Raw genomic sequence first — 20,197 nt, forward strand, 5'->3', positions numbered from 1 at the left:
CATCGTCACTGCAGGGCTTGTTTTTATTGTGTTACTGCAAAAACAGGGACATTTAACTCACCCATTACAGGCCCAGATGAATATTCAATTGCTGACTGCATATTCAGAGAATAATCACATAACTAAACACACAGTGAACGGAGTGAGATACAAACTATGTTAAGACGACTGAACAGGGAACACGAAGATCTAAAAAATAATAATAAATAAAAAGTTACACCCAGAATATCAAGTTTATTTGACATAAAATGTAATTACACAGTATCTAAATGGAGAAGACAGAGTAATCAGGGGAGTCCAGGGGAGGGACAGAGGGGTGTGTGCGTGTGTGTGTGTGTGTCACGTGTACAGTTAGCTCCGGCCACCCAGCAAATGCAGCACAAGCTCTTCATCCTCAGCCAGAGAGAGGCCAGTGTCCAGGGGCTCGGCTTGCGAGGACAGCTGCTTGGCTTTCTTCCTCTGCACCGCCCCGTGTCCATCATCCTCATCCTCACTGCTGCGAGTCCTCTTGCTCCTAGCCAGCTCGGGACCATTGCTGCTTTATAGAGGGCAAAGGTCAGCAAAAGGTTAACTAGGCACTGACACGAAGCAGAGCAGTCTCCAGAAAGATTTAGAGTCCTGCACAGTGTCTTGGATTTATACTGCAGTAGTCTGGAGAGCTCTGATATTAAAGCTTTAGTGCCACACTTCTTTATTTAAAATAATAATAATAATCCTCACAATGTACCATAAACTCTGGGAGTGCCCATAAAGATTTCAACTTGAAATCAGGCTATTTGCGCAGGCCCAGGACAACAAGGCCAAAGGCAACATGAGCAGCCTGCTATACCATCAGACCTCTGGGAGGAGTTTTCTCCCGTCTCCTGACGGCTCTAAGGAGCCGGCATCCTCTGGGACGTCTATGAGCACAGCACTGCATCTCCGCTCGCATTATGCCTGTAAACGAGCCTAAGCAGGCTTGCTGCTGAATCGTCTATTTAAGCATTTAATTTTCTTTGCTTTTTACAGTGGAGTATCAGCGCGAGGCGAGCGGGGAATAATGGGGAAGTTAAACGCTGCACTTAAATCACAGACGAGCTCCTTAAACAACGCGTCACTGTATAAAACCAAGTAAACGTGGCGTACTGGTTGCGTCGGCATCAGCCGGTACTCTGAAAGCCTCGCCGTCACTGAGAGTTCGTGCATGAAAGGGCATTAAATGTCATTCACTCTATTTAACAGTCGGGCTTGTAGCGAGCACACATCATTAGCCTTTTAAAGTCAGTTGGCTTCCATGCGCCGTTATAAATCAGCCACGGGCCGTCCGGCGCCGGGGAGCATGGATGAATATCGCTCGGGACAGGACGTGTCGCTAAGGTCCGGTGGGAACCACGGACATCGATGGTGCTGCCCGTAAAGGATGCGTGGGAGTCAGGAGTAGTACACCTGAGGGCGGGGCTAATGCAGGTGGACACAGGGAGGAAGCAGCACAGGAGGGAGGGGGTGTGGCCTTGGCATGGGCAGGTAGCATGCACAAACACACGGGTGCTTTTAGAACAGCCCCTGGCCCCGGGCCCGGCTGGGCTCGGGGCCCCCCGGGCAGCACCGTGGGGTCGGGGAGGGAGGAGCGCAGATTTACGGTGCGGTGAGCTTCTCCTGCATTCGGGGAGTGTAGCCATGCAGCAAACGGCCAGCCTACAGCCATTAATCACATCCGGCTGGGCTGTCTGTGCTGCGGGGAGCAGCCGTGATCACCTGCCCCTGTTCACAACACACCCGAGGAGACGGAGGCCGAGTGTGAGAGTGTGGGGGCCGAGAGGGAGGGAGGGAGAGAGGGAGAGAGAGAGCAAATTGGTATGTGGAAAGGGGCGCGCGATACAGGAGAGTGTGGAGAAGGCCTAACCAACCACAACAGCACCCACCCTCGCTGCAGCACCCCTCACACAAGGCCGCACCACCTCTTCCTTCTCCACCCACTTTAAATCTGAATGTAATCACACGTTTTATGGACTAGCTTCCATCAGATCAATGCTTTACTGTGCCTGCTAATAAATGGGTCTTGTTCTCCTGTAAGGAATAACTCCTCGTGAGAAGCAATTATGCAGTAGACTGCAGGAGTGATCCACACCGGAGCAGAAGCTATGAAGGTAATGGAACTGCACACTCAATACGGGTGAGTGAATCAGGAACCACTGTACGGTAATTAAGTGCTGAGAGAATCAATTTCTCATTTTGGGATAATTAGGAGATTATGATTTGGTGTTCTGGCACCGGTTAGTGCTGGAAGAGTTTTTAGGCTCTAGATTTACTGTATGTCTATTACACACAAGAAACAAGGCAGAAAACAATAACTTGATAAGACACATACAGGGTACAAACATCATATCTTTAACTGTGGCAAATAAAACAGCATTTTGCTAGACTGCTTCATGCAGCATATCAGTACTGAAACTATACAGAGGTGACATTTCTTTAAATAGATGAAAGGCATTCAAAGGCACTGTTCCCTACGAGACCTCCTCACCTGTCCTCATCCTGGTCCTCTGAATCTCGCATTTTGTCCGGGTCCGGCAAGGTGCTGGGGTCAAAGCCCTCGTCGTCAGCACCCGACAAGTACGCCACTACTTCTTCATCCTCGTCTTCGTCATCACCACCAGCAGCCTTCTGCTTCTCCTGTGTGAAGCAGTGAGGTATAAAATGTCATCTCTGTTCCTCAAACATTCCCCTTTAAAACACTCTCCACACTCTGTTCTGATTTAGAGACCTTACTCTTCACTAGGTAGTACACATTGGGCAAGAGTGTTTGGTAAACTAACTCGGTATTCCCCGTTTGTGCAGCAGAGAACCTGGACAAGCTCCTCCACAGATGTTGGACTTCCACACTGTCCAAACCCAAACCAAACCCACACGCACCCCCAGAACACACACCCAGACCCCCCTAACACTTTCCCTTAGCTCTACTGCCATGCGAGGGCAGTGGTCTGGCTAGGAGCTGCTTAGCGTCTGGCACTGTGCCGCGGAAGTCCCCGCGTAACTCAGCCCAGACGGGTGCACCCAGCTGGAGCAGCCGGCCAGATGTCTGCACCGGTCGTGGAGGAGCTCCAGCTCCACGCAGCAAGCGACCGTCCCCATTTCCTTTTGGCCATAATAATCTAACGCACTCGGAGCGGGACGATGACTTGAGTTTATAGGGCACGCAAAGGTGCAAGAAACACGGTGTAAAGTGAGTTTGGGGAGCCGAGAAGGGGGGTGAGAGGCTGTGGTGGGTGGATTGGGTGGGGGGGGTTGGCAGGGTGCATTGTGGGAGAGCAAGCGGGGCCAAGATCCTCCAGCCCTGCATTACATCCTAACCTTGTTTTCTGAGAGAGTTGTTTGAAATTCTGCTGACAGGCTTGCGGTTTGAACACACACCCACGTGTGCAGAATAAAGCCCTCCCTCTCACGCCTTTCAGGAAGAGAGATGGGTAGGGAGGGAAAGAGAGAATGGAAGGGTGGAGAAGAAGAATGAGATGGAGAGAGTGATAGGATGAGAGAGGGGGGGGGGTTAGATCATTATGTTGAGGAGAGAAAAGACAAAAGACAGTCTGGCAGGACCAGGGAGATGAATACAGACTTTTAAAGCTTTAAAATATTCACCGGACAGAACAGGTTGTATACTTATAATAAATCATGCAGGATTAGAATGCATCTGGTTAGGATACAGTGACTTTCTTTGCTTGCATCAGTTCACTCCGGGTCCAAGTCTGTCTTTCAGAATGTCAAAACCTTCAACACACTGTCATTCACCTATTCACTGTAGCCCTCTGTGCTTTAAATAACCCGTCAATCACACCGTCTCTAAATCCTCAGGAACCCACTCCAGCCTGTGCAGGGGGAAGGCCAATCATTTTGTTAAACAGTGGCTCGCAACTATTTGAAATTCATCAGATATATTGTGGAAAGGCCCGGAATCGTGGCGCTTCAGCGGTTGGCTACATATGTGCCGCCTCACACTCACGAACAAGTACAGAAGCGAGAGCTCCACGCAGTCGGAGACCGAAGAACTCTACAACAGCGCTAGCCTATTTATATTTCACATCCTCATCAGTGCCGTGCATCACTTCAAACATGGAAAGGAGACCCTCAATTAGCTGCAGTTATGGTGGTTCGTCTCTGCTGGGCACCATAACTTTCACATTATCTAGAAAGGTTCTTGAAACCATGTGCCAAAATATCCTTCTTGCAATGTTACCATTATAACGCGGCAAGTGCATAACCAATAGCAAAGTTCGCCCGCCAGGGAGGCGGAGTGGTAGGCGGGCCGGCGGCGGGAGCTGTCCAGGGTGCTGGAACGGAGTCGATACCAGGGAAGAGTCCAGCATTCACCGCTGACGAACAGAGAGCTCGGACAGGCGGCAGCATTGACCAGAAGACGAATGCCGGAGCGGCTGCATTTCCATATGTATGTGGACGGAGCGCTCACACTCCCCAGGCGCCGGGCACAAGAGGCCACGAGACAGCTGCAGGAGACTGGCGAGCGGTCCGTCGGGGGAAGGGGGGATTTTAGGCTCACTTAACTCAAGCCACTAGAACATTTTTAAACTTCTAACTTGGAGACAAAACGGTTCTGGAACTTCTTTCAATAGAGGCTATTTAGGGTTTTTTGCACCTTGCGTTACTCCCTGCTTCCTAGGTCATGTTCATTCTGTGTCAACTGATCCACCTAATGCAACCAATCTGGCAACCGAGAGCGTCCCTAAGAGAAGAGGTCCAAGTGTCCATCTGGCGGAGTGGTGATTTGGGTGATGAATGGCGGCGGCCACACTCACCTCTTTAGCCCTCTTGCTGGCTTCTCGCCGTGCTGCCTTCTCCTTCAGCCTTTTCTCCTGGATGGGAAGAACAACACAGAATGATAAACAGCAGCACCAGGGCAGGAGACACCCCCCCAGAGGCCCATACCAAAGCAATCATCTCACCGGTGGAGACGAAACAACAAAGTGCCCTGCGTCTGCAGCCAATGGGGGGGGGGGGGAGGTAGAGGAGGCAGACGTAGGGGTGGAGGTAGAGGAGGCAGACGTAGGGGTGGAGGTAGAGGAGGCAGACGTAGAGGAGGCAGACGTAGGGGTGGAGGTAGAGGAGGCAGACGTAGGGGTGGAGGTAGAGGAGGCAGACGTAGGGGTGGAGGTAGAGGAGGCAGACGTAGGGGTGGAGGTAGAGGAGGCAGACGTAGGGGTGGAGGTAGAGGAGGGAGTGAGGAGTGAGGCAGACGTAGGGGTGGAGGTAGAGGAGGGAGTGAGGCAGACGTAGGGGTGGAGGTAGAGGAGGCAGACGTAGGGGTGGAGGTAGAGGAGGCAGACGTAGGGGTGGAGGTAGAGGAGGCAGACGTAGGGGTGGAGGTAGAGGAGGCAGACGTAGGGGTGGAGGTAGAGGAGGGAGACGTAGGGGTGGAGGTAGAAGAGGGAGACGTAGGGGTGGAGGTAGAGGAGGCAGACGTAGGGGTGGAGATAGAGGAGGCAGACGTAGGGGTGGAGGTAGAGGAGGCAGACGTAGGGGTGGAGGTAGAGGAGGCAGACGTAGGGGTGGAGGTAGAGGAGGCAGACGTAGGGGTGGAGGTAGAGGAGGGAGACGTAGGGGTGGAGGTAGAGGAGGCAGACGTAGGGGTGGAGGTAGAGGAGGCAGACGTAGGGGTGGAGGTAGAGGAGGGAGACGTAGGGGTGGAGGTAAGAGAAGGAGAGCCAACCATTTTATATCGTGACTAATCTGGAAGACACACACTATTTTTCAAGCAAATTGTAGAGATTGTACCATTTTATGTGCAGTTTAAAAGAAAGAGATAAGGAGTTGTTACCAAAAATGAATTTGACATGAGAATTTGACATTGTGAATGTCATAGTTATGCAGTGTCAGATGTTTATCAAATCAAATTTATCTGTAAACTGTGTTGGGCACTGATTAGCACTTTCAGTTAATACAACAAATCTCTTCATTCGTCATTATCTGAAGGAACACGCAATAAGTAGGTGTCACTCAGGTAATACAACCCCAGTCATCTGTATCTCACCAGGTCTTGAAACAATCAATCATCAGTGGCGAACGTATTAGAACATTAAAAATACAAAAAAAAGCAGCAAAGGAAGATCAGAAGTGCCTGAGGTGCTCATTCCATGGAGCTAACAACATGGGGAACATCTCCCTCCTGCTCTGCCCCTCCACACAAGGCTTTAGTGTGTGTGTGTGTGTGTGTCTTTTTCATTTGTTACACCTGTCCTTAGTTCTAGTTGTTCTTAACGTGTATATTTAAGCCCCTGTTCTGTATTAATCTTTTGGACGCATTTGACTCCGTGTATGTGTTGGGACGCCGTACCCGTATGCTGGTCTACTCAGTTTATCGAGTGCTATCTGCTCTGCCGTTTGTAGTGTCTTTATACGACTGGATTTGTTGCACAGGTGGCATCCTTTCACAGTTGTACGCTGGAATTCACTGAGCTCCTGAGAGTGACCCATTCTTTCACAAATGTTTGTAAAAACAGTCTGCATGCCTATAGGTGCTTAATTTTATACACCTGTGGCCACGGAAGTAATTGGAACAGCTGATTCCGATCATTTGGATGGGTGAGCAAATTAGCAAATTAGTATATATATATATATATATATATATATATATATATATATATATATATATATATATATATATATATATATATATATATATATATATATATATATAAAATCAGTGAATATATATAAATAAACTTTTGCATATGCAATAAGTAGGTGATGCAAAAACGTCCATGCTGAGAGAACCTTCTGACCAAAAATAGCCGATGAGTCCCCACTGAAGCGGACAGGTGACACTCTTTGTGTATAATGGACTTAAAGCTCATTTTCACAGAAGGTGGTGGATTTGCCGAAATTCTTGAGGTTATTTGGATCTCTTGGTCTGAAAGAAGAAGTCTTGAAGCTTCCTGAAGTTTTGCACCTCACGAAGCACTGAAGCCTGCTGGTGCAGGGAGGAGAGGCATGGTGTGTGAGACAGGCAGAAGATGCGTGAGACAGGCACAGCGTGTGTGAGACAGCCCAGGCTGGGCGCCTGGCTATGATTAATGTGCCCACGAGCACCTGGCTGATTGATTATTGGGGCTGCTGCTTCACAATTTCACGAAAGTAGGAATTAAACAAGATTTGGGGAGAATCTTTCATCCGAGACTTTCGCAACGGTGGACAGTGAAGGCAGAATGCTAGTCTGAAGTGTCTGAGCGTTGGGATTAAAGCCGCATTACTCTGCTTGTGAGGTCAAAGCGAGATCCCAGATCAACCCTAGTGCCAGGGCGAGACTCATCTCAAACAGGGAGACTGGATCATCTCAAACAGGGAGACTGGATCATCTCAAACAGGGAGACTGGATCATCTCAAACAGGGAGACTGGATCATCTCAAACAGGGAGACTGGATCATCTCAAACAGGGAGACTGGATCATCTCGAACAGGGAGACTGGATCATCTCAAACAGGGAGACTGGATCATCTCAAACAGGGAGACTGGATCATCTCGAACAGGGAGGCTGGCTCATCAGACTGAGCGCTTTGCTAATTCTTCAAGAACATGGGGAAAGACGGTGATAAATAGCCCCGTCGGCCATCACACTCACCTACTCGTTATTATAATTACAGAAGCCGCTGTTTCATGCCTCTTCACTGCGGACGGCTCTCCCTGGGATCAATAACAAAACACCAAATCTGTGCTCGACAGAAATGACCCACTCTTCTCAATACCTGCTGTACTGCCGATGCTGAAAAATGATCCACCCCCTCCCTGATGAATGGCGAAAATTGTATGAACTTGCTGGAGAGCAATCATTTAGAAGCTCATCACAAGGGCAGCCGGGTGGTAATAACTCAGGAGTCTGCTGTTCTCCGTTCCAGGGCCTGGGGCTAAGGGGCGCACACTCCCACACAGGCATCTCAGCTATTCTCCATCTGTCTCGACCTGCGCCGGCCACGTTCACACCGCCCGCTGGCCAAATCAAACTGCTTCTGCGTGGAGAATTACGGCCATGCGTAAGAAGTCCAAAGGAATCACTGGGCAGTTCATCTCCAGATCCAGCAGCAGAGAGGCGGCTGCTTTGCAATTTATCAACTTAATAATTAGTTTTGTGAAACGGTATTATTAGGTCACGGTTGCTATATAAGTGTTTGTTTGTCGAAGCGTTTGCCGAACGATGCACCCTCCCTCGCTGGGAACGAGGATGTACGGCATCAATGAGCCTCTCGAGCGCAACAACTCTGCCTCGGTTCCTAGGAAAGTCATTTCACCCATCCCTTACACTGCCAAGCTAAAGGCAGAGCCGACCCCTGACCTCCAGAGCTGACCCCTGACCTGCAGAACCGACCCCTGGCCCCGCCCTTCCTGTCTCTTACCCTGTGCTTCTCCTTGACCCTCTTGCTGTATTCCTTCTTGTCGAACTCCTGATCCTCCCTGCGGAGACGCTCTCTGGCTGCCTCCACGTCGATGCCCGACGTCTCGCCCGCGTCCTCATCCTCGTCCTCGGGCGTCCTCTGCAGCGGAGGCCATTCCTGCACCGCCTGTACACAGCAGCCCCGCAGGCAAGAGCATTTATTGTAGGCCATTATCATCAGAAGGAGATGAACACCTCTGGCTATGCGGCTCCATTACAGGGAAACGAGCCCACGTCCTACATAAGCCATCCGGAGCCATTTACACCGCAGGATGGCACTTTCCATTTAAAAGACACCTTCCCCCTAGCAAACAACAGACTCAGACCGCACCAGCTCGGAGGAAGACAATTCCACAGACCTCTCCGTCCTCTGTGAAGACCTTCTTGGTGTTCACTTTGAAGTTTCTCTTCAGAACTTTCTTCACCTCCTTCATTTTGGACTCTTTTTTATTCTTGGGTTTGGCGTCCTGCTTTGGTGGGAAAGATCACAATAAACATCTGATGACAGGGCAGGCCGACGGCTCATGACGCGAGCTGGGCGACCGTCACAGAACGTTGGCAGGGTTAAATGTACTGGAATACGCCAACTTAACCGCACAGAATATTTCACTAGATACATTCCTATCTCATCACCAAAGCTTACAGTATGCAATATTCTGGACTACAAGAATTATGCACAGGAGGAATAAATGCGCTTATAGCACACACTGCACAAAACTAGCAAAAACTAAATCTTCTTCTTCTTAATCGCTGGTTTGGTGACATAACACAAGCTGATCTTGGCTGGTCAATACTGATCCTATGAGCAGCTATGAGTTCTTTCCTTCCTTCAGGAAGCCTTTGACTCAACGCTCAAACACAACATTCCCACATCCGAGGCGCACACCGCAAGCGAAGAGGTCCAGGGTGTAGGTGCTACCGACTGAAACAAGCCCTAATCAAAGGAGAGATGTCCCGTGTGCCCGCCGCGCTCCACACAGCACACCCTCGTGCGTCACAGCTCTGACTCGGGTCTGATCTCGGGAGCCCGCTGGGCAGTGGTTGTTTTTCCTGTGCTGGAGGCATGCAAAGGTCCGTTTGCTTTTTTTGTGTGCGTGTGCACAAGATCCCGGGAGGAGTATTAGTCAACAGAACGGAACCCATCACGGACTCTCAGACACACCACTCGCCCAGAGCTCCCAGACGAAGCTTCTAGAAGCTTCTGTTAAACTCTCTTTCAGTCGAGCAAGTGCTTACCGTCATTTAAAAGGGTTGCACTCTTTTCATTTGTAGTACACAGATATACTGTGTGTTAGTATTAATATACTGTGAATTAGTATTAGTAATACAAATATCTGCATTTGAAATCTCTTTTTAGTTGTAAAAATCATTTAACCTGAATAGAACCTACAGGAGCAGAGTGTAGTGGCTGTAAACTATATTCTGAAAGAAAGTGTCTGAGGGCACCTCTTCATCCTGCTCATCATCGTTGATATTGAACACATCTCTGCGTTTGACCATCAGTAGGTCCTTCAGGTCATCATCTTCATCCTCCTCGGCACTATGGAGCAGACCTTTAGGTACACCCTCATTCTCTTCTTCGTCTACATCAGCCTCTTCCTCCTCTTCAGACTGTGAGCTGGGTCGCTCTCCTCCGAGCTGGGCCTTGAAGCTCTGGAGCTCCTGATCAGAGTCCTGGTCCGGTGTAGCACTGGTCTCCGGCGCTGCACCCACCTGTTGTTTCTGGGCCTTATCCAGGAAGCGCACGCGTGGGGCCATGGCTAGACCCAGAGACCTGCGATGGCAGCAAACACACGCACACATGCAAACACACACGCGCACAATGGAGGTGAGCTAGTATACATATACTGTATGTATGAGAAGAGCAAATTCGTTACAGTCTGCCCAAACTGAGCCGAGAGCCAACGTATACGAACACAATCGGTGTATTACATTCAGACAAGCACATCAGTGACTAATCACGAGTCACCAGCACAGCAGACCTTTACACACTGATCAGACTTCACAAGAGGTTACAAGAGTCTAGATACATGAGCTATTTATGTGTGTAGGGAGCAGCGGAGGCAGAACGTCTGAAGAGCTGAAGTGAACGGGGGGGGGGGGGGGGATGAGACTCGTATGTAAGGAATCTACCCACATGGCATACGCAGGCAGCTGGAGCTGAAACACATCAAAGACGTCTTTGTTCTTCATCAGGTAGACGGAGCGGAGATAGGACACGAAACACTGTGGGGGCAAACCAGACACACACACACACACAAACACACACACACACCTGAGCCTCACACAGTGCAGACGGACGCCGCGGAAAGAAAAAACCGATGGTCACGCCGGGCGATTCCGCTTCTCCGCTCTTCTCAGGCAGGACGCTCGCGAAAACGAGACCGTCGCCGTGTCCTCACAGCCTCCGAACACACGGCACTCTAAATACCAACATAACGAGAGGAAGCGAACGTGCTCGGTGCAGGAGTGGCATTGGGGGGGGGGTGTACTCACCCTCTGAGCCCTCTCCTTCTGCTCCTTCTCCTGGGCCAGGAAGGCCTCCAGTTTCGACTGCACCGACACCAGCTTGTCTGGGTTCACCCTGCATGAAGGACCAGGGGCATCAACCACCAACACGCACCGGTCCCCTTACAGCCCATTACACCACAGAGCAACCACAGCTACGTCTCCAGATTAAGCCATCAAAGATTATGCCATATTTATGATGACAAAGCGACGTTATATGTTACACTTTGCCTGCTAATTCCATTCGCATTTTCTAGGTGAATATTCATGGCAGGCAGTGTTGACTTACCATCACTATACATACAGCAGGGGAGCCAGATGTGCTCTGGCACAGGACTAAAGCTCTATTCTGGGCTCTCACACACACACACACACACACACACACACACACACACACACACACACACACACACACACACACACACACACACACACACACACACACACACACAGCTGCCAACACTGCTGCCTGCTGATAAACTAGCACCCAGATACAGCAGTAGGCAGTGAGGCCACATGCAAGGCATACGTGCGCACACACGCAAAGATACAAAACACATGCACGGAGGAAAGCACATATGCATGCACAAACAACAACACACACACCAAGGCACACATGCCCTCATACACATCCACATAAAAATGCACATCCATTCGTGCACACACACACACACTCACATACACACACACACGCAAAGAGGCACTCAAGCACACACAACCCAAACACATTTACACATTTATATTCATGGTAGTCTGCTGCCTCTGTTCACTCCTCTGCTATGGGGATCAGTGCACCCCGCACTCCCTCACTCACACACACACACTCCCTCACACACACACACACTCACACACACACACAGCAACACTCACTGGATTTTACTGAGAGGGACTTTTTTCTCCTGAAGCTGGGAGATCATAGCTTGCTCCTCAGAGGGCAACAGAAGGAGCAGAGCCTCCCCTCCCTCCTTATACCTGCAGAACACAGAGAACCCAGCGTCATTAATCACCATGGCTAGTGCGGTTCTCCTAGCACACAGAACACAGAGAACCCAGCGTCATTAATCACCATGGCTAGTGCGGTTCTCCTAGCACACAGAACACAGAGAACCCAGCGTCATTAATCACCATGGCTAGTGCGGTTCTCCTAGCACACAGAACACAGAGAACCCAGCGTCATTAATCACCATGGCTAGTGCGGTTCTCCTAGCACACAGAACACAGAGAACCCAGCGTCATTAATCACCATGGCTAGTGCGGTTCTCCTAGCACACAGAACACAGAGAACCCAGCATCATTAATCACCATGGCTAGTGCGGTTCTCCTAGCACACCAGAGCCGACACCTCAACTCACGATCCGATTTGTGACACGTCCGACTCGTGTTTCATTTTAGATTTCGTTTGATAATGAAAGATAAAACTCTCGCCTGCAGAGTCTGCTGTTACTGCAAAAACAGGGCCACGGACAAAACAGTCCGACCGTCAACCGTCAGGCAGGTTTAGTGAAACCTAAACCCCCAGAGTGCTGCGGGGGCTGATGGGTGCTGGGGGGCCGTGGCGTGCCCCCGCCTGCCGTGGAGGAGACAGCTCGCGCGGTGCAGCCGATGGGCGAGCAGGTGCTGGAGGAGCGGTGCCGGCGGGGTGGTGGTTTGGGTGGGGATGGGGGGGGGGGTCCCAGCACAAGTCTCCGCACGCTCCACGCGGTGAGCTGGAGCAGGTGCTTCACTTCCACGCTGCCAGGGCTGAGGCACAACACACTGCTGCTGTCACTCACGGCAGAAGGCGACGCCTGTGGACCCCCCCCCCCCCCCTCCCCCCGACACCACACGGGCCGAAGCCCACACGAGGGATCACAGGGGAGTGGCTAACGCTACTGCAACTAACACCAAAGGGCATCTGCTCAGGTGAATTGTTACTGTACTACAGTAGAACCAGACAGATTACTACACTCCCGGACAAGGGCAAACTACTAAACTGCTATTACAGCAATACTGAACAATACTGCCATCTACTGGCACGGCCTTTACGCCTATTAACACCCGTCAACACACCTGGCAGTTCTCCCGACTCTGTGGATGTAAGTGTTGGCATCCTCTGGACAGTCAAACTGCAGCACCCAGTTCACAGCAGGGAAGTCTACAAACAGAAGCATTAAACACTTATTAAGGCTTTGCAAAGCCAAGACTCCAGTCATTTTAAAGGCTAGACACAGCACTGCTGTACCAACTGCTCCTTCACAAACGCTACCTAGGTGAGGAATTACAGGCAGGTGAGAGATTATATCATTCTGGAACTAATTTCACGCATGGAGTCTTTGCAAAACGGAAGGTTTGCAAGTGAGGGGTGTGTGAGGTGTGTATGTGTGTGTGTGTGAGGTGTGTGTGTGTGTGTGAGGTGTGTGTGTGTGTGTGTGAGGTGTGTGTGTGTGAGTGAGTGAGGTGTGTGTGAGTGAGTGAGGTGTGTGTGTGAGGTGTGTGTGTGTGTGGTGTGTGTGAGTGAGGTGTGTGTGTGAGTGAGTGAGTGAGTGAGGTGTGTATGTGTGTGTGTGTGAGGTGTGTGTGTGTGGTGTGTGTGTGTGTGAGTGAGGTGTGTGTGTGAGTGAGGTGTGTGTGTGAGTGAGGTGTGTGTGTGAGTGAGGTGTGTGTGTGTGTGTGAGGTGTGTGTGTGAGGTGTGTGTGTGTGTGTGAGGTGTGTGTGTGTGTGAGGTGTGTGTGAGGTGTGTGTGTGTGTGAGGTGTGTGTGTGAGGTGTGTGTGTGTGTGTGTGAGGTGTGTGTGAGTGAGGTGTGTGTGTGAGGTGTGTGTGTGTGAGGTGTGTGTGTGTGAGGTGTGTGTGTGTGAGGTGTGTGTGTGTGAGTGAGGTGTGTGTGTGTGAGTGAGGTGTGTGTGTGTGTGTGTGAGGTGTGTGTGTGTGTGTGTGTGTGTGAGGTGTGTGTGTGTGTGTGAGGTGTGTGTGTGTGTGTGAGGTGTGTGAGGTGTGTGTGTGAGGTGTGTGAGGTGTGTGTGTGAGGTGTGTGAGGTGTGTGAGGTGTGTGTGTGAGGTGTGTGAGGTGTGTGTGTGAGGTGTGTGAGGTGTGTGTGTGTGAGGTGTGTGTGTGTGAGGTGTGTGTGAGTGAGGTGTGTGTGTGTGAGTGAGGTGTGTGTGTGTGTGAGTGAGGTGTGTGTGTGTGTGAGTGAGGTGTGTGTGTGTGAGGTGTGTGTGTGTGAGGTGTGTGTGAGTGAGGTGTGTGTGTGTGAGGTGTGTGTGAGTGAGGTGTGTGTGTGTGTGTGAGTGAGGTGTGTGTGTGTGAGTGAGGTGTGTGTGTGTGAGTGAGGTGTGTGTGTGTGAGTGAGGTGTGTGTGTGTGTAAGTGAGGTGTGTGTGTGTGAGTGAGGTGTGTGTGTGTGTGAGTGAGGTGTGTGTGTGTGTGTGTGGTGTGTGTGTGTGTGTGTGAGTGAGGTGTGTGTGTGTGTGTGAGGTGTGAGTGAGGTGTGTGTGTGTGTGAGTGAGGTGTGTGAGTGAGGTGTGTGAGTGTGTGTGTGAGGTGTGTGTGTGTGAGTGAGTGAGGTGTGTGTGAGTGAGTGAGGTGTGTGTGTGTGTGGTGTGAGTGAGGTGTGTGTGTGTGTGGTGTGAGTGAGTGAGTGAGGTGTGTGTGTGAGTGAGTGAGTGAGGTGTGTGTGTGTGTGTGTGAGGTGTGTGTGTGTGAGTGAGGTGTGTGTGTGAGTGAGGTGTGTGTGTGAGTGAGGTGTGTGTGTGTGAGTGAGGTGTGTGTGTGTGAGTGAGGTGTGTGTGTGAGTGAGGTGTGTGTGTGTGTGAGGTGTGTGTGTGTGTGTGAGGTGTGTGTGTGTGAGGTGTGTGTGTGTGTGTGAGGTGTGTGTGTGTGTGTGAGGTGTGTGTGAGGTGTGTGTGTGAGGTGTGTGTGTGTGTGTGTGAGGTGTGTGTGAGTGAGGTGTGTGTGTGTGAGGTGTGTGTGTGTGAGTGAGGTGTGTGTGAGTGAGGTGTGTGTGTGTGTGAGTGAGGTGTGTGTGTGTGTGAGTGAGGTGTGTGTGTGTGTGTGTGTGTGGGGTGTGTGTGTGTGTGTGTGTGGTGTGTGTGTGAGGTGTGTGTGAGTGAGGTGTGTGTGAGTGAGGTGTGTGTGAGTGAGGTGTGTGTGTGTGAGGTGTGTGTGAGTGAGGTGTGTGTGTGTGTGTGAGTGAGGTGTGTGTGTGTGTGAGTGAGGTGTGTGTGTGTGTGTGAGTGAGGTGTGAGTGAGGTGTGAGTGAGGTGTGAGTGAGGTGTGTGTGTGTGTGAGTGAGGTGTGTGTGTGTGAGTGAGGTGTGTGTGTGTGTGTGAGTGAGGTGTGTGTGTGTGTGTGAGTGAGGTGTGTGTGTGTGAGTGAGGTGTGTGTGTGTGAGTGAGGTGTGTGTGTGTGAGTGAGGTGTGTGTGTGTGTGAGTGAGGTGTGTGTGTGTGTGAGTGAGGTGTGTGTGTGTGAGTGAGGTGTGTGTGTGTGAGTGAGGTGTGTGTGAGTGAGGTGTGTGTGAGTGAGGTGTGTGTGAGTGAGGTGTGTCACTGCACTACCGAGGCCTCTTGCGGCGATGTCTGTGGCGAAGAGCACGGCGGCCTTCTTGCGGACGAAGTCGTTGTAGACATCCACCCTCTTCAGCTGTGGCTGCTTGCCATGCAGCGCCAGCACGGAGATGCCAGGACGCATACGACAGAACACACGGAACAGATACTGTACCTGGACACACACAGAACAGATACTGTAGCTGGACACACACAGAACAGATACTGTACCTGGACACACACAGAACAGATACTGTACCTGTGTACACACACAGAACAGATACTGTACCTGGACACACACACAGAACAGATACTGTACCTGGACACACACACAGAACAGATACTGTACCTGGACACACACAGAACAGATACTGTACCTGGACACACACGGAAAAGATACTGTACCTGGACACACACGGAAAAGATACTGTACCTGGACACACACGGAAAAGATACTGTACCTGGACACACACGGAAAAGATACTGTACCTGGACACACACAGAACAGATACTGTACCTGGACACACACAGAACAGATACTGTACCTGTACACTGAACACTCACAAGTACACTCACTGACCACTGAACACATCCCTGACAGACCCACTGACCACAGCCTTGACACCATCAACACACTCCCACTGAACACACCCCTGACACTATCAACACACTCCCACTGAACATACCCCTGACACTATCAACACACTCCCACTGAACACACCCCTGACACTATCAACACACTCCCACTGAACACACCCCTGACACCATCAACACACTCCCACTGAACACACCCCTGACACCATCAACACACTCCCACTGAACACACCCCTGACACCATCAACACACTCCCACTGAACACACTCCTGACACCATCAACACACTCCCACTGAACACACCCCTGACACTATCAACACACTCCCACTGAACACACCCCTGACACCATCAACACACTCCCACTGAACACACCCCTGACACTATCAACACACTCCCACTGAACACACCCCTGACACTATCAACACACTCCCACTGAACACACCCCTGACATGATCAACACACTCCCACTGAACACACCCCTGACATGATCAACACACTCCCACTGAACACACCCCTGACATGATCAACACACTCCCACTGAACACACCCCTGACACGATCAACACACTTCCACTGAACACACCCCTGACACGATCAACACACTCCCACTGAACACACCCCTGACACTATCAACACACTCCCACTGAACATACCCCTGGCACACACTCACTGACCACTGAACACACTAAACACTATAAACATAGCGCATAACTTCCCATCAGATACACTAGCCGAATGCCTCACACACATGGGATTACGGGCTTAGCCTCGAACTCTAAGCTTGGCTAGAACTTAGCCTGGATTTTCTGCCTCACGACGGATTCTTAGTAGGCTACATCACCATAGCAACTGGTGCAGCATGCCTGACCCGGCCTCAGGCAGATTCAGCTGGGATTAGGAACTGTAATATGCCACTGCAGCAATCAGCTGTCAGGAAAGTGCCGATTTACAGATCGCCCAAACTACTGGCATACTGGCAAATCCAACACCCCCCCCCCCCCCCAACTGTGGCCACAGCGGAGAGTTTCTAGACATCTAGAATACTGGATGGCAATAATAAATCAAAACCAGACGGCCTACGGTTCTTAAGTGTGACTGCAGCATGACATTCATTACAATCACGCTCGGATCACAGCCGCCTGAGGGAACCATGAGGCCCACTCCACCAACAGACGCTCTGTTCAGGTTTATGATGCTCATATGTGAACACCATCCAGTGCTTTGATTTATCTGCACATAATGTACAGGAATACTGTGGCTATATATTATACTGCAGAGCAGCTTATGTAGATCAGTTATATAAGAATCAGAAACACTTTATTGATCCCAGAGGGAAATTGCAGATGTTATAAAAAATATTTTATTTTATACATAAATGGGTGTTACTGTAACATCTGCAATTTTCCTCTTGGACAAATGAGAGTTTGAACTCCATTTCACAAAGTTGAGTGTTCAACTCTGGTCAACTTACACATGCGTCATGAAATACTGGTCATGAAAGCCATGAGAACTTCATAATCTGCCTGCCTGATTTTCATCACAGGAAACACAGGTGAGATATGAACGAATACCTCTTTGCAGCATGCAAAGAACACAATGATCTTCTTCTGGACGTGACTTCTCAGAAAAGAAAAGAGCACGTTGACCTTCTGATGCAGCTCACACACCACGTAGCTCTGTTCCAGAGTGGCAGGAGTGCTGAGGAGAGGATCAACAGGTCAGGTCAGTTCAGCAGTACTGAACACCATGGTAAACCAGCCTCCAAGAGGACGCTTCAGCAGTACTGAACACCATGGTAAACCAGCCTCCAAGAGGACGCTTCAGCAGTACTGAACACTGAGCACCACAGTAAGTCCTCCTCAAAACACAGCACCAAGACAAATGTTATCAAAAATAGCTAACCAAATTAAGCTGCTGTTTTTATTAATATTATTATGAAGAAGAAGAATTTAGTACAGTGGTCTGACAGCAAGTCGTGGTCTACCTACCTGAACTTGGCCTTCTCGTGCACCCACACATACTCAGGATCCTTCAGGCTGAGTCTTGCCAGGTCTTTGACAGACTTGGTTTGTGTGGCGGAGAACAGCAGTGTCTGTCTGCTCTTAGGGAGGTTCTCAATGATGGCGTTGAGCGTGTCAGCGAAACCCATATCCAAAATCCTGTCTGCTTCATCCAGAACTACCACACGAAACGCATTCATCAGTCAGCTTCATGTACATCGAGCAGCTTTGTCTCCTGATACATCAATTCAGTACTTGACAAGAGCATATATTAAGCATATTACAAAACCATGACTGCCAAACCATATGACTTATAGTAAGTTTGGAAGATTTCCAAGAGTCGTGGAACATGTAAAAGACAAATGACCATCGGCCACATGCGGCACCTTACCGAGCATGTGCAGGTCTGAGGCAGAAAAGCTGGAGTTCTCGTCCATGTGCTGCAGCAGACGTCCTGGCGTGCAGATGACAATGTTGGTGCGGTGGATCTTCACCGACTCATCGTTGAGGTCCTGCAGGCAGGCCCAAAACAAGCCACTCCAGTACTCGTTTCTAACAGTTATCTACCGACACGCGTATGCGTCAAGACCAACAAAGAGAGAAGCCAGAGAAACACACCTTTCCGCCAATCACAAGGCCAGCTGAAAATTCGTGGTTCTTTCCCACTTTCCTGAGCACCTCAAATGTCTGATAAGCCAGCTCTCGAGTGGGAGAGATGATGAGAGCTCCGAGACCATCCACAGCAGTCCACTGGTGACGGTACAAACACTCCAGGACCTAGACGGACCAACAGAGAACCTGATGTCCTGTAGCACCACACAACCACCACAGCTGACTCCATCCAGTGTGGGCTGTCAACTCTAATTCCATTTCCCAAGTCTTCCTATTAATGAATTGCTGCGTTTTTTTTAAGCCACCATGTTGTCTTTGTCACTGCTTCTGTGAGGATTACTTACAGGAATGAGGAAGGCCAGAGTTTTTCCCGAGCCAGTTTTTGCAGCTCCCAGAACATCCTTTCCTTGCAATGCAAAGCCAATGGTGTGTCTTTGGATCTCAGTGGGTTGTCGATACTGAGCCTCGAGTAGTCCTGAAATGAGAAGACAGCAACTACACTAGCACGCTTGCACTTACAAGAGCTTAAGATTCCAATACTTCACTGTTCATGTATATCATTATATTGTGCCTTACTTTTATGCCAAACATAATACCGACATCCATGTCCAACTTACCTTTCAGGGTATTCTTTGAGAGTGGAAAATCAGAGAATTTAACAGCTTCCTTTGGATTGATCTGTAACAGACAGAATAATAAACATCAGCTATTTTTCCCTGAAACACTGACCTCTGAGATAATCAGATAACACCTCCAACAATCCACTAAGGAAGGGATTACATTATGTGACAAATTGTATGTAGACTGATTATAGAATTACACACTCGGCACTTTATAAAACATCTACAGTGCATCTACACTGTCCACTTTATTAGACAGGTACACACTGCATCTCCTGTTCCTCCTTACACAGCTCAACATGTCTTGTACTGTTTATCACTGGTCAGTTTGTGACCCCAGGACAACCGCTCACTGGTTATTATGGACACAACCCACTGTTGGACATCTCCCCATCCATGGGGATGGCATGGCTGGAGGTGTTGACCTGGTAACTGTTGCTATGGTTATTACATGTGTCGACAGCACCGTTTGGTGGGAGGAAGTCGAAAAAGAGCAGCAGTCTCTCTGGTCAGAAACGGACCACTAGGATCACTAACCACATGATCTCGCTAACGTTAGTGGGTTGGTTTAGATACTCGCCTCTGAATACTTGTCCACCAGCTTCTTTATGTTTTCTCTTTCTACCTCCCATTCGCGTTTCTTCTTCGGTCTTGTGGTTTGTTTTTTGGTCTTGTCATATCTCTTCTTCCACTTCTTGAAGTTCTTAACCGGGTCGACCTTAACGTTTTTGTTCACCCTCGCCTTTTTTTCCCTCATTTCTTAGTCAGGTTTTAATATCCAGTTAACCTACAATCGCAGTTTACCACGTAACGCACGTGGAGCGAGCGCAGCGCTTGTTCGAGAACCACCAGCAGTATAACTGGGCGCGCGAGCTCATTGGCGCCACCTACCGGTGTGGAGTCAAACCTCCCTGGTTACGCAACACCAAC

At 49.9% G+C, this 20,197-nt stretch overlaps 1 protein-coding gene across 3 annotated transcripts; it reads right to left on the reverse strand.

Moving 5' to 3' along the window:
• Positions 1-219: 219 nt before the first annotated feature.
• ddx10 (DEAD (Asp-Glu-Ala-Asp) box polypeptide 10) lies at positions 220-20,152 on the reverse strand. Of its 3 annotated transcripts, none has more exons than XM_076980136.1 (18): positions 19,848-20,152; positions 19,265-19,325; positions 18,992-19,122; positions 18,654-18,812; positions 18,427-18,547; positions 18,024-18,213; positions 17,607-17,733; positions 15,455-15,617; positions 12,970-13,054; positions 11,791-11,892; positions 10,909-10,996; positions 10,550-10,638; positions 9,859-10,186; positions 8,772-8,879; positions 8,375-8,539; positions 4,788-4,844; positions 2,504-2,652; positions 220-538 (listed from the first exon to the last, which is right to left on the reverse strand). In XM_076980136.1, the coding sequence occupies exons 1-18, from the start codon at positions 20,022-20,024 to the stop codon at positions 352-354; spliced, it is 2,487 nt and encodes an 828-aa protein (XP_076836251.1). In that variant the 5' UTR covers positions 20,025-20,152; the 3' UTR covers positions 220-351. The 3 variants fall into 3 exon arrangements, with proteins under 3 accessions (XP_076836251.1, XP_076836249.1, XP_076836250.1); XM_076980134.1 differs by having other exon boundaries at positions 8,772-8,882; positions 19,848-20,151; XM_076980135.1 differs by having other exon boundaries at positions 220-535; positions 8,772-8,882; positions 19,848-20,149.
• Positions 20,153-20,197: the final 45 nt, after the last annotated feature.

This window comes from Brachyhypopomus gauderio, chromosome 18 (genome assembly GCF_052324685.1).
Source record: "Brachyhypopomus gauderio isolate BG-103 chromosome 18, BGAUD_0.2, whole genome shotgun sequence".
In the NCBI taxonomy this organism is placed as follows: Eukaryota; Metazoa; Chordata; class Actinopteri; order Gymnotiformes; family Hypopomidae; genus Brachyhypopomus; species Brachyhypopomus gauderio.

Excerpts from the sequence above, each read along its gene's own strand:
- ddx10 (XM_076980134.1), bottom strand. The coding sequence starts at position 20,024 with ATGAGGGAAAAAAAGGCGAGGGTGAACAAAAACGTTAAGGTCGACCCG. Across the intron at positions 10,997-11,790 it reads GTCCCTCTCAGTAAAATCCA|GGTGAACCCAGACAAGCTGG; the intron begins GTGAGTGTTGCT and ends TCCTTCATGCAG. Across the intron at positions 2,653-4,787 it reads CCAGCAAGAGGGCTAAAGAG|GAGAAGCAGAAGGCTGCTGG; the intron begins GTGAGTGTGGCC and ends TGCTTCACACAG.